This window comes from Cryptotermes secundus, unplaced genomic scaffold, assembly GCF_002891405.2.
Source record: "Cryptotermes secundus unplaced genomic scaffold, Csec_1.0 scaffold1777, whole genome shotgun sequence".
Classification (NCBI taxonomy): Eukaryota; Metazoa; Arthropoda; class Insecta; order Blattodea; family Kalotermitidae; genus Cryptotermes; species Cryptotermes secundus.
The window spans coordinates 359651-371242 of NW_019724777.1; the positions used below are offsets into that span (position 1 = coordinate 359651).

General features: G+C 40.6%; 1 protein-coding gene across 7 annotated transcripts; it reads right to left on the minus strand.

The window, feature by feature from the left end:
- Window positions 1–9: 9 nt before the first annotated feature.
- LOC111863081 lies at window positions 10–5610 on the minus strand. Of its 7 annotated transcripts, none has more exons than XM_023849080.2 (3): window positions 5332–5610; window positions 2881–2926; window positions 10–688 (listed from the first exon to the last, which is right to left on the minus strand). In XM_023849080.2, the coding sequence occupies exons 1-3, from the start codon at window positions 5368–5370 to the stop codon at window positions 33–35; spliced, it is 741 nt and encodes a 246-aa protein (XP_023704848.1). In that variant the 5' UTR covers window positions 5371–5610; the 3' UTR covers window positions 10–32. The 7 variants fall into 7 exon arrangements, with proteins under 7 accessions (XP_023704848.1, XP_023704849.1, XP_023704850.1 ...); XM_023849081.2 differs by having other exon boundaries at window positions 5310–5608; XM_023849082.2 differs by having other exon boundaries at window positions 5306–5608.
- Between the last annotated feature and the right edge of the window lie 5982 nt (window positions 5611–11592).

An 11592-nucleotide genomic window follows, 5' to 3' on the forward strand; every position in this document is an offset into this window, starting at 1 on the left:
TTTGAGTGAGCATGTCACATGCATGCCCAGTATCACACTCTGCTCTCCCGGATCTCTCCTGGCTGGTACTCTTCATTCACAGTTTCTGGTGTCTCTTGCACTTGTACCTGCTGCAGGATTTCATCATAGGATGGTGGCAGGTCAGCCATGCTTTCAGATCCAAAAATGGATTCGTATGTTGGAGGCAGGAGTCCACCCAGTGTAGGAGAAATGCAGCCATCCTTACTGTTAGTCTCAGAGTCCACATCCAGGATACTGGGTGTGCTGCCTGTGAGGCTGTTGAGTGTGACATTGAGGGTGGGTCGCTGTTGAGCCTGCACAACATTCTCGCCGAGCTCAATAAGATCAAGTCCGCTTGTGTCTGCCTGCAGCTGTGCAAACACAGAGCCATCTACCACAAGCATGCGCCCATAAGGCAGCAGAATTATTGTTGGAGTGGCCACCATGCCCTGGTCCACACTCAACCCTATGTCAGATGGTGATGCCTCAATATCTCCCTGACTGTTTGCTCTGTTCACGTGGCAGCAGCAGCGACGGCGGCAGAAAGAGCGACAACATGGTGCCCCCCAGCAGCAGTAAGCAAGAATGAAGCACAAAACTGCAATCATTACTAACAGGGCTGCCAACCCTTGTCCTTGCTGAGTGTGTATGACAGTGGGTCCTCCTCCAGATGAGGTACCCATCTTTCCTGCAAACATAACAATGTGACAAATTAACACAGCTGCTTGACTTGAGGCCTCGTGGTAGCAGTAGGGTTACATTCATCTGTGAAGGAGTTAGAATCTGTGAATGGTTCAGAGAAGCTAATGAATATACACATCATGTGTATGAAGAAATCGCATTTAACCCAGGATATTAGCTATAACTAAATATTGCATAACTAAATATTTAAATATAAAAGAATGTGGGCAACTGGGCTAGCACAGTCAGTATAGCGACTTGCGAGGGGCTGGATGACTGATAGGTCAGAGTTTGAGTGCTGATAGGGTCAAGAATTTTCTCCACAACATCCAGACTGGCTCTGGGGCCCACCCAACCTCCTATCCAATGGTTACTTGATCTCTTTCTTCGGGGGTAAGTCGGCCAGGTCATGAAACTGACCACTCATCTCCAACTTGTGCCAAGGTCAAGAAAATGTGGATTTATACATACACCACTCCCCCATGTGTCTTTATGGTATAGTGATTAATTAGTTAACCACAGGGACAACTGTACCTTACCTTTTATCTTATAAAAAATGTAGTTAGATCCTGTGTATGGTAACAAACCATGCTGTTCATTCATCCAATAGACACATGGACAATATAGATTGTACAAAACATAAATATTTATGTCTTTTATTGGAAACATTTTTTGGTTTGTCATAAAACAAACATTACTATCTATATCCAGGGTCAGTGGATGCTGGCTTAATTCATGGAGTCAAGACAAGAATTGCTCTTGCTAGACAATTCTCCATAAGTCACACTTGTCTACCCATGTTTTATCTGTTTGGTACCAACCAATGGACACCAGCAGGGAGGAGGGGACTAGGCATCTGCCTACCCCTATCGGATTAAAGAGGTGAAATCAAAAAACAAAAAGAAAAGACACCAAATATTGATAATAGTTTGACATGTCACAGTATTTTTAAATACATTAGTAAAATTGTTTTAAATTAATTAAATATAAGTTTGTAAGCAAATTTGCTGCCACCCCAAAAGAGAATCTTGACAGCACCCGTACACCAGCCTATTTACTATCGCATAACATACTGCCATGTATAAAATATTTATATGAGACATCAACAGGGAAATAGAAAAAAGGGCTGGGATAAAATACTAATGACTAATTTGATTTGTTTCATTCTGGTTTGTCACACTAACAATACTACACAAGATAAAACAACTCCGTCCAGTATGACTGTTGAAGTTTTTACTACTTCAATTCTTAACACCCTTACACATTTTGGTCCCTATAGACCATCATCAGAGGGACATCGATGCTCTTTGGAAACCACTATTACAATGAGTCTTTTGAATGTTAAAATATATACACATACAATGTTTGTAATGCACAATATATACAAAATCCAAAGTTTTCACAACTATAAGTTTTAAAACTTTAATATATCAAGACAGCTGCTGTAGTTGTGAAAACTTTGGATTTTGTATATATTGTGCATTACAAACATTGTATGTGTATATATTTTAACATTCAGAAGACTCATTGTAATAGTGGTTTCCAAAGAGTATTGATGTCCCTCTGATGATGGTCTACAGGGACCAAAACGTGTAAGAATGTTAAGAATTGAAGTAGTAAAAACTTCAACAGTCACACTGGATGGAGTTGTTTTATCTTTTGTACTAATAACTAAATTAAAAGGTTGATTGGCCTTCACTTTTCACTTGCCATGGATGAGCAGGTGAGTCATTCTGTTGAGTCCTGAAAATGTCAGATCTACGAGTATTTTGGCTTTGTAAAGACGACTGGCTTCTTAGATGGCTATTCCGAGACTGAAGCTTTCTCGTCGAAACTGGGCTTTTATAACCTCGGCCGCTGTTATGCAACGAACCCTTTGTTATAACCATGGAGACTCCTGTTAGAACTACAATGGAGCAATTGTTGTTTCCTATGCAACGGTCTATCCTAGCGTTTCCATAGAAGTGACACTTCTGGATTCCAGACACGTTACAATACATTAAATTTCTGAAGAGAAGTTCTGACTTCTGAGAGGTAACTGGTACATGCAATACCATCAGCACCGATCAGTAAATTTTCAAATGTGAGTTAATGCAAATATATCTGTTTACTGAATAAATATTACAACTTTAAAATAAATGACTCCACAACTGCTTCACCATGTAGTGATGTCACAAGATGATGCATGGCATAGCTCACCATGTTGGTTGGTTTGACGCAGAGCTTCCATCTTCACATATGTCCCCTGAAAGGAATCACACGTAACTTTCTTATTGAAACAAAAGTACATGGATTCTTTGAAATCGTGCATCCTGCAGATACTGCTCTAGTATCAGTACAGATATCACACTGCATTCAGTTCATGTCATACTCCCTTTTGTTTAACACTGAGCTGTTCCCAAATACTGATTTGAATTTCACATAAAACAGAAATTACAGTGGACTGGTATAAACCAGAACGAAATTTGGATCCCACCCCCCATGTGAAACTTGACATCCAAGATTTGAAGTTGCAGATGGAACCTGTTCCCTAAGAGATTATCTTCGATTACACACTGACTGTAAGTTGTGTGTACTGGGATCGAAAGACCAGTTCAATTGCACCAGAAGCAGAATCAGGTCACTCTTGTGATATAAATAAATAAACTTTATGTGTAGTGAAACAAAATTTTGTTGGAAAATTTCTTTCATCCATAGACTAAAGAATGAGAACTTTGGTAAAACTATGTCTAAGAATTTATGAGATATTGGTCTGTGTCAATATATTTATAATCATAAGATTTGCATTTTTCACAGCAGTGAAGATTCGCATTGCAGTGTTTTTGGTTATGTAGTCTGGTAGGCGAGTACCTATATTTCAGAGAAATATATTATCATAATTTATGTGTGTGACTATAGATGGGGTATGGATTGGTAAGTGGATTTATCAACTACTTATATACGCCACTCAGAACTACAAGTTATTACAGTGCCACTGCTAATCTCCACAACACCCACTAAGCCGTTTTCCAGCTTATTGTGTCTTCAACGACTGTTCCCTAGCAATGACTTCTAACAGTGGAGATTCTTTGCCTTCCCATGCTCACGTCATTACTGTTAGGCAAATATCCTGCAACTGAACTCACTCAGCCAAATCGAAGTCACATTGTGAATGATGGTCAGTCAGTAAGTCTTGGTGTTGAGCCCCAGTTATTACTGTTTGGCACGGTTTTGTTTTTATGGGCCACCCTCTCTGATGAGAGAATGGGTCTGTCTTTTGTATATTCTGTTGGTTCTTGCCAGCACAGTGTTTATTGAGAACTGAATCCCTTGAGGCTCACCACCATATTTTACTGTCTCAGATTTGAGGCTTCCCTTTTCATCACCTCCTAAGACTCACAGGATCACGGTGGAGGTATTCGTCCCTGCCTCTACCAGCCAGCCTGGAGTCTTCACTATATAGCCTCGAGGCAGACCCAGCAGGAAACACCAGCCTCCAAGTTTTCTGTGTTGTTGCTATGGGTGGTTGCCTAGTGACAGTCTGGACATTGTTTCCACAGGAATGTGTTTACTCACAAACGGCTGTTTGTTTACCCGCCTATTGCATAGCAATGGCTGTACTCATCAGTTTGAAGGTCTCTGCCCAGCAACAGGTCTATATGTCATAATATTGGCTACACCTTCAACGCAGAAGTGACTTCCATCCTGAAGATGCTGAGTGTGTCCCCTTAGTATGGTTCCTATATACCAGACTGCATAGTGTCATAACCCAGAAAAAAACAATCTGGATATTTATTGTTCTATATTCATATAATTTTATACCACGCCGAAACTTTTTTCAAAGGAACATTCCTATAACAAAGAGGAGAAAATTAACCCAAACCACTGGAGTACTATGAACTACTAGAAATATCACGCAAAATCTGTACTGCAGTGTTCCCAATTTAAGCACATGATTTACAGAATAAGCACACTGTATTTCTTATTGTTGATTCTACTCATGAGTTTTTGGGCATTGTTGCTGACATTTTAGACGTGCATAATGCCTCCATCTTTAGGGTCGAAGTCAGTAGGGTGATTAAATGTGAGCGATTTGATGGTGGAAACCTGTTCCTACAAAATGGGTACATGGCTCACCTCCACACGGGCAAACTTCCAAGGGCAGAATCAACGAAAACGATGAACCACAGTGAAAGCCTAAAATCAGTAACCTTTTATTTCTCATCCAGATGGAGGTCGCTATCTTCTTGACAAGAGCTCAGCGAGACCTCTGTGTAAATGACGGAACCGAATTAGCTAGACTGAATCATGTTACTTATTAATTGTACATATCGTTTCCCTACAAACCATAGCAGCGCGCGCGCGCGCGTGTTCGTATATAGTGGAATAGTAAACAGAAACTTACACTCCATGCAGCTGTTGGCCTTAGACCCTCTTACGTTCCAGTCTACCAACTATTCTAGGCACCAACACTGAAGATGGAGGCAGGAGGTTCCTCCAAAACGCTATTAAACATCAATAACATTACATACCGTGGTATTCTGGGTTTTGACACCGCGCGGTTTCGGAGCTTACCGGCCGTCTCCATCTTCATGTCTGTTGCGACCACATCGACAGTAAGTCACCTCACAGCACTAGTACCCACCTACCCAGACTAAACAAGTCTCAAACCTCAGGCCGAAATGCTGGATAGGCACAATCCACGCCCATTTATTGGACACCAACAACAAAAGCCTACAATCGCGAATGAAAGTATTTCTCAAAATCACATGGCCCAATCCTGCAGCTCGCAGGTAGCAAACGTAAACATCATTCCGTTGCTCTCTTGCACACAATGCCCGGTTCGAACCTCAGCCGTTTGAGACGCTCGTCGCGCAGACTCGGACGTATCGACTGCGACTTGAGTGAACAAGCAGTAGGACCCGACCTCATGACGCTCATGACGGAACAGACACAGACAGTATCAGAAATCGCCATTATATGTGATGCCCAGCCGCTTTCCGTAAGATGCAGCTCAGTATGAGGTTCTCATTCCCTCGGTCTGAAAAGTCGTCACGACGCTCCGCGCCAATATTCTGTACTCGTATGTTTCTTCTCCCGCTCCAGCCGCATATCTAGGCCATTCCGCCTTGAAATGCGCATTTATTGACAATGAATCATGAAGTTCCTCATCAAGCGATGTCGTGCATTGTCATTCCCATTCATTCTTATATTTTCACGTATATGGAAAATTTATAACGTATTATTGTTGTCACAGTCAACGTACTTTGCGTCTGTCAAATGTTACCGGAACCCACTGTGACATAATCTGCGTAATTACCGAACGCCTGAGCTATTCCCCTAGGTATAGGTACTAATTTCAGGATGCATTTGGGAACCACCGGGAAAGCCAGCCACTCGACCTTATTCTGTCACGCCGGATTCACAACTCCACAGTCAACGTCTCTAAACCCATTTTAATATTATTACTCCATTGTGTCATCCCATTAGGTTTGTGCCCTTCGATTAACATTAATCTGAGCGTTGTCATGCACACCACATCCATAACTGAAATCAATCCCATTCTTTATTACAGTGCCAATGTGTTCAAATCACGTATCTGACCTACGTCATGAAGGAATGCAAATGGTTGCCACGGGAAAGGAGCCACTCATGTACTCCAGGAAAAACTTCAACTGCTTGACTTCCATATTGTTATGTTAGCTGTGATCCCAGCTTTCTAATGAAAGTAGATCTGTAAGAACGAATATCGATTAAAGTTAATGCACGCACTGCGGCCTGCATGACCTTGGACGAATGTTGGATAAAACAAAGTATGCAACAAGCAGAAAATGGCTGAAGGAAAGAAATAAATTTCGGCCATTTTCAATAAGCCGGGGCAGGTGAAATATACTACATACTATCAGCAATGAAGAATAATGGAGGGATGCAGACAAATGTTCTACAAGACTTCTTGCCTCAGTAGCCTCGGTAGTCGGGTACAAATCAATTGTTGAAAAATAAGCCGTCTCTAAGGAGTATCTATGCTGTACGAAAAAAGGTGGGGGCAACATTGTGTGGATGGAAATTTAAATTCGCAGTAGAGCTTTTACTGTGGCTTACCTAAACATCATCAGATTGGTTCGGAGGTGAAAAATACAGACTGTCAAAACTCCCTAATGTCTGATCACGAATTTGTACGAAGAACACTTTTGCCTTCGTGGCGGATTCTATTATGTGCGTTATTTTACGACGCTGTCAGTAGCTAAACTATATAGAGTCGAATGATAGGATGACGGTAACGATTTGCAAAGAAAGCCCCGTTCGTCGTGACGGTGTACTTGTATTGAATCATATTTCTCACACTGTAAGTTGCTGCTTTCCTAGCTACGCAGCAAATTGCAATTGTCATGTTTACCAGCGTCATCTGCCGATGTACCGGGACACGGGTTTGAGTGGTATTCATTCGGTGATGTTAAAATGATGAAATGTCATTAATTGTCCAAATTGGTGCAAGATTTATGACGATGTTAGCTTAAATCTGGGATATGCTTGCTAGTGTTTCATTCAGGAGTCTCGTCTTATCTGAACGTAAAAATTTAAATACGCAACTGTCATCTTTCCAGCTGTTTTATATTGCTGTGCCACTTGTTCTCTCATTTTTAATGAATAACGACTGAGGATAAAGTGCTGAGGGATAATATTTGGAAGCACAGAACAGAATGGAGATGATCTCATAATTTCTGCTCCTAATCTACTAAGCCTAAGGCGATTAAATGAAAGGAGCGTACATGAGTGGAATATGTAGCAGATATAGAGATATAAATTCATAAGGACCACAGAGTTTACATAGGAAAACCTTAATATGCACAAGAGAATGATTGGTAGACAGGCATAGAGGCAAGGACAATATTAAAACGGAACTCAGAAAAAGCAGAACTGGAGGGAATACACTGCATTCATGTGGCTCAGAATAGGGCCCAAGGTGGGCTTTTGTGAAGTGGAATTTCATTACCATCTAGGTAACTATCAGCTCTTCAATAAATCCAATTTAATGTTTACACCCAAATTGACCAGAGGGTCTGAACCATGGTAGGCAAGGAATAGAGGCTATTGTTTCTCATTTTTGTTCATTTTGTTTTGTGTATCTTCACTCTGTGTTTTTCATATGCTGAGATTACTTCAGATGTGCACTATGTGCCTTGCTAGGGCACCACTGAAGTTGTGTGGTGTGAAGACTCCAGAACCCTGTGACAGGGATCAGCCCTGCAGGTCTGAGCCAGATGACTCCAATTACACTGATCAGATTGGCAAAACGGTATTGATCCATATTCTGGAGATGATCAAATTTGAAACTCTGTTCAGATACCAACTATCCTGAGGTTTATATAGGAATTAGGTTAACCATCAACACAACAAATATACTCACTTTTAATGTGTTACAATTCGATTTTTTATTCCTGCATCATGTTTCGGTCACACAAGACCATCATCAGGCAGTTATACAGGAATACGTTTAGTTACTGAACTGCCGATATGGGTGCAATGTGTCATTATATACTAACAGATAAAATTTGCCTCAAGTTGGTGTTACAATTAAAATAGAAGATACAAAATAAGATAAAAATATATACGTATATCAAGATTTATAGTGTTGAATATATTATGGAAATATTAAATAACATTAACAAATATATTTAAACTATTTAGTATGGGAGGTTAAGAAATATGAATGCCAACTTAATAACTAAGTTGAGGCCACGCCATAGCTCAAGCAGTTAGTCGCTGGGTTCCCACTGCGGCAGCCCGGGTTCTATCCCGGGTCTGGTCAAGTGGGATTTGTGGTGGACAAAGTGGCACTGGGGCAGATTTTCTCTGAGTCGTTCGTTTTCCCCTGCCAATCTTCATTCCACCAATTGCTCCACAATCACCCTCAGCTATCATCTGGGGCTGGTACATTAGACCAGAAGTGGTCGCAGTACAAGGGACTTAGTCCCACCCCACTAGCAATAAAAAAAAGTTTCCAGTGCTATAGTGTAGAATTGGGCATGTTGTATCATTCACAGGTCTTTGCTGTAGAAGACCTATGAAACGACATAATATGCCCAGTTCTACACTGTAACATTGGAACCTTAGTATTAAATTGGCATACATATTTCTTAACCTCCCATACTAAATAGTTTAAATATATTTTCTCAAACATTTTAAAAATAGTTTTATGTTATTTTGTATCTTCTATTTTAATTGTAACACTTGCCAACTTGAGGCAAATTTTATCTGCCAGTTTATAATATGACACGTTGCACTGATATGGATCCATATCGGTAGTTCAATAACTAAACATATTCCTATATAACTGCCTAATGATGGTCTTGTACGACCGAAACATGAAGCAGGAATAAAGAGTCAAATTGTAAAACATTAAAAGCGAGTGCATGTGTTGTGTTGACGGTTAACCTAATTCAACACAAGATGCAACCAATGAAGATACCCTGAGGTTTTCTGTGGTTTTCCTCAATCAACCCAGGCAAATGCCATGTTACATTAACATGGCAACAGCAGCTTTCTTACAGTTCATCCTTCATCAAGCATACTACCATCAGGCACTATAAAGTCTATATACTGAGTCATAAAATAGCCCACATAAAAAATCAAATTCCAGGCAGGTGATTTGACTCACTTTCACCATCTCTCGTGTCAAACTATGTACTTAACAAATTGTTCATATGACCTTCTATGTTGGTGCAGGCACCTTTCCTGTTTTATGAGGCTCCTGTAATGTGGCCCATTATTTTGATATGCTTGAAAACATCATGTTTCCAGAACCAGAAGATGAGGATGTAAAGGTTTTACAACAAGACTGCATTACCTCCTTTCAGCAACTTCGGTTTCATTTCTCTAAATGAAAAATTTGTCAATTGTTGGACAGGGTCACTAGAATGAATGTACCATTTTGTTGGGAGTACATAAAAATTTTATTTTATGGAGCCATTGGTCATGTTGACAGCACTGAAATATTAAAACTCAGAATTGCAGCAACTACTGCAGTCATAACACCAGAAATATTTTAATGTGATTGTCATGGCACATTACATGTGAAACTTTACTAAAGAAATTTTTAATTGCACATCACCACCTTAGTTTTTCTTTCATCTGGTTATGTCTCATGACTGCAAAAATATAACTATTTGAATCACTGACTATATTTTGGGGACATCCTCTATAATCCCCTTCATTCTGGGAGATCTGCTAAGAGCTAGACTCACACACATTTTTCCCCCCCCCCCTTGGTACTACAGCCCCAGTGGGCCTAGGCCTACCTCCATGAACTTTTCTGTTCACTTCGGTTTTTCTAGATCTTAGACATACAGTAGGACTCCTTGGGCGGGTGATCAGCTCGTCGCAAGGCCTCTACCTGTACACAAACACAGAAAAACGCACACAAACATCCATGCCGAGTGGGATTCGAACTCACGATCCCGGCTTCCAAGCAAGCGAAGACAGTGCACGCCTTAGACCGCTCGGCTACCATGACCGGCCTCGCACACAAATAAAGGGTAAAAAATTCCCAGGAGGTAGAAAGAAGGATAGATATTCATACAAAGAATTTCAGAACAAACAATTTTCAGTTGATATGTGAATGTCAGTCTTCATTATATATACATGAGACCTGGCTAAATGTGCTTTGTGTGGATTGTATGTTAATGCAGATTGCTACCTCTATTTTATGTGGCCCAGTACACTAAATGAGACGTAACTCATAAGCTGGCAACATCGGACCTGCATGGTCTAAGTTCGACATTGAGTACTGGCATGGGTGGAGACTACTTGCAGTCACCTCATGTACTCAGACCTCAAATTCGATATCGCAATCTGCACTTATAAAGAATGTGCTTAAAACAGCAAAATGTTATGCTTCCTCTATCTGTTAACAATCACATATACTACACAGTACCCTCAATATGGGTTCCACCCTGTATTGATGGCAAAGTTCATGGGGTTTGCGAATGTCACACAGGTATAGATTATGCCACTGAATGCCATGTGCAGCATGGTTGCCCACTTATTAACTGTCACAGAGGTTAAATGTATCACGCATAACAACTATACAAAAGCCACATTATGCCTCCCTGATATACACCGTCTGTATTACTCAAACAGAACCAGATACATGAACGAACAAAATAAAACATGATTCTGGCAGGACCAGAATCATGAAAGGGCACAATGATGCATCTCCCAAATGGAACTAGATTAACAAATGAATGCACTGAAGTATGACTAGGAGAACTAGATTAAATACGTTAGGTTTTCAACACTGTTCTGCATGTGACTTGCAAGAATTCCCCAAATCTGCAAATTCTTTTACTCCAGATGAAAGTTTGAGGTAATATCATGAAATCAATTCACCTATAACAACACCCCCACCTTTTCATTGTGTAATGGCACTTGCTGTTTAGCGTGAGGATTTTACGCATGTAATTAGTTCAATTGCCGTGGGCCAACTTCAAAATGTGCTGCATAATTTATTTATGTGATGCGAGGCATATTTGCAAGCAGAGGGGGGCCACTTCCAGCAACTGTTATAAAGAACGGTAAATTTCTGTTATCTGTTACAGTATTCCTATAAATGTGTGCATGTACAGAAACGGATGTGAGGGAATCAGAGACATGACTGCACTCTCACTAGTGGGGAAGGGCACAGTAGTTGCGGAGAAATGATCCAATCACCTTACGCTAGCGAGAGTGCGCACATTTATCAGCACTGATGACTCATTCTATCGGCAGTTACAGTAGCAATCTGTGAGAAATGTTGTATCTGACCCACGCCACTATCCTGGTTTCCTCAGTAGTTGAATGCACTGTAGCTTTAAAATGGGCATAAAATGAGATCTGTCTCACATATGGTGCAAGTTTTTCCACTTCTTCTAAGATAGCTGAAACTCATTTTTT

What these genes read in the sequence shown, in the direction of transcription:
- LOC111863081 (XM_023849080.2), bottom strand. Translation starts at nt 5,370, where the DNA reads ATGGGCGTGGATTGTGCCTATCCAGCATTTCGGCCTGAG. An exon ending in ATCCAGCATTTCGGCCTGAG is followed by an intron (nt 2,927 to 5,331) that starts GTTTGAGACTTG and finishes GATTCCTTTCAG; the next exon opens with GGGACATATGTGAAGATGGA. An exon ending in GCGTCAAACCAACCAACATG is followed by an intron (nt 689 to 2,880) that starts GTGAGCTATGCC and finishes TTATGTTTGCAG; the next exon opens with GAAAGATGGGTACCTCATCT.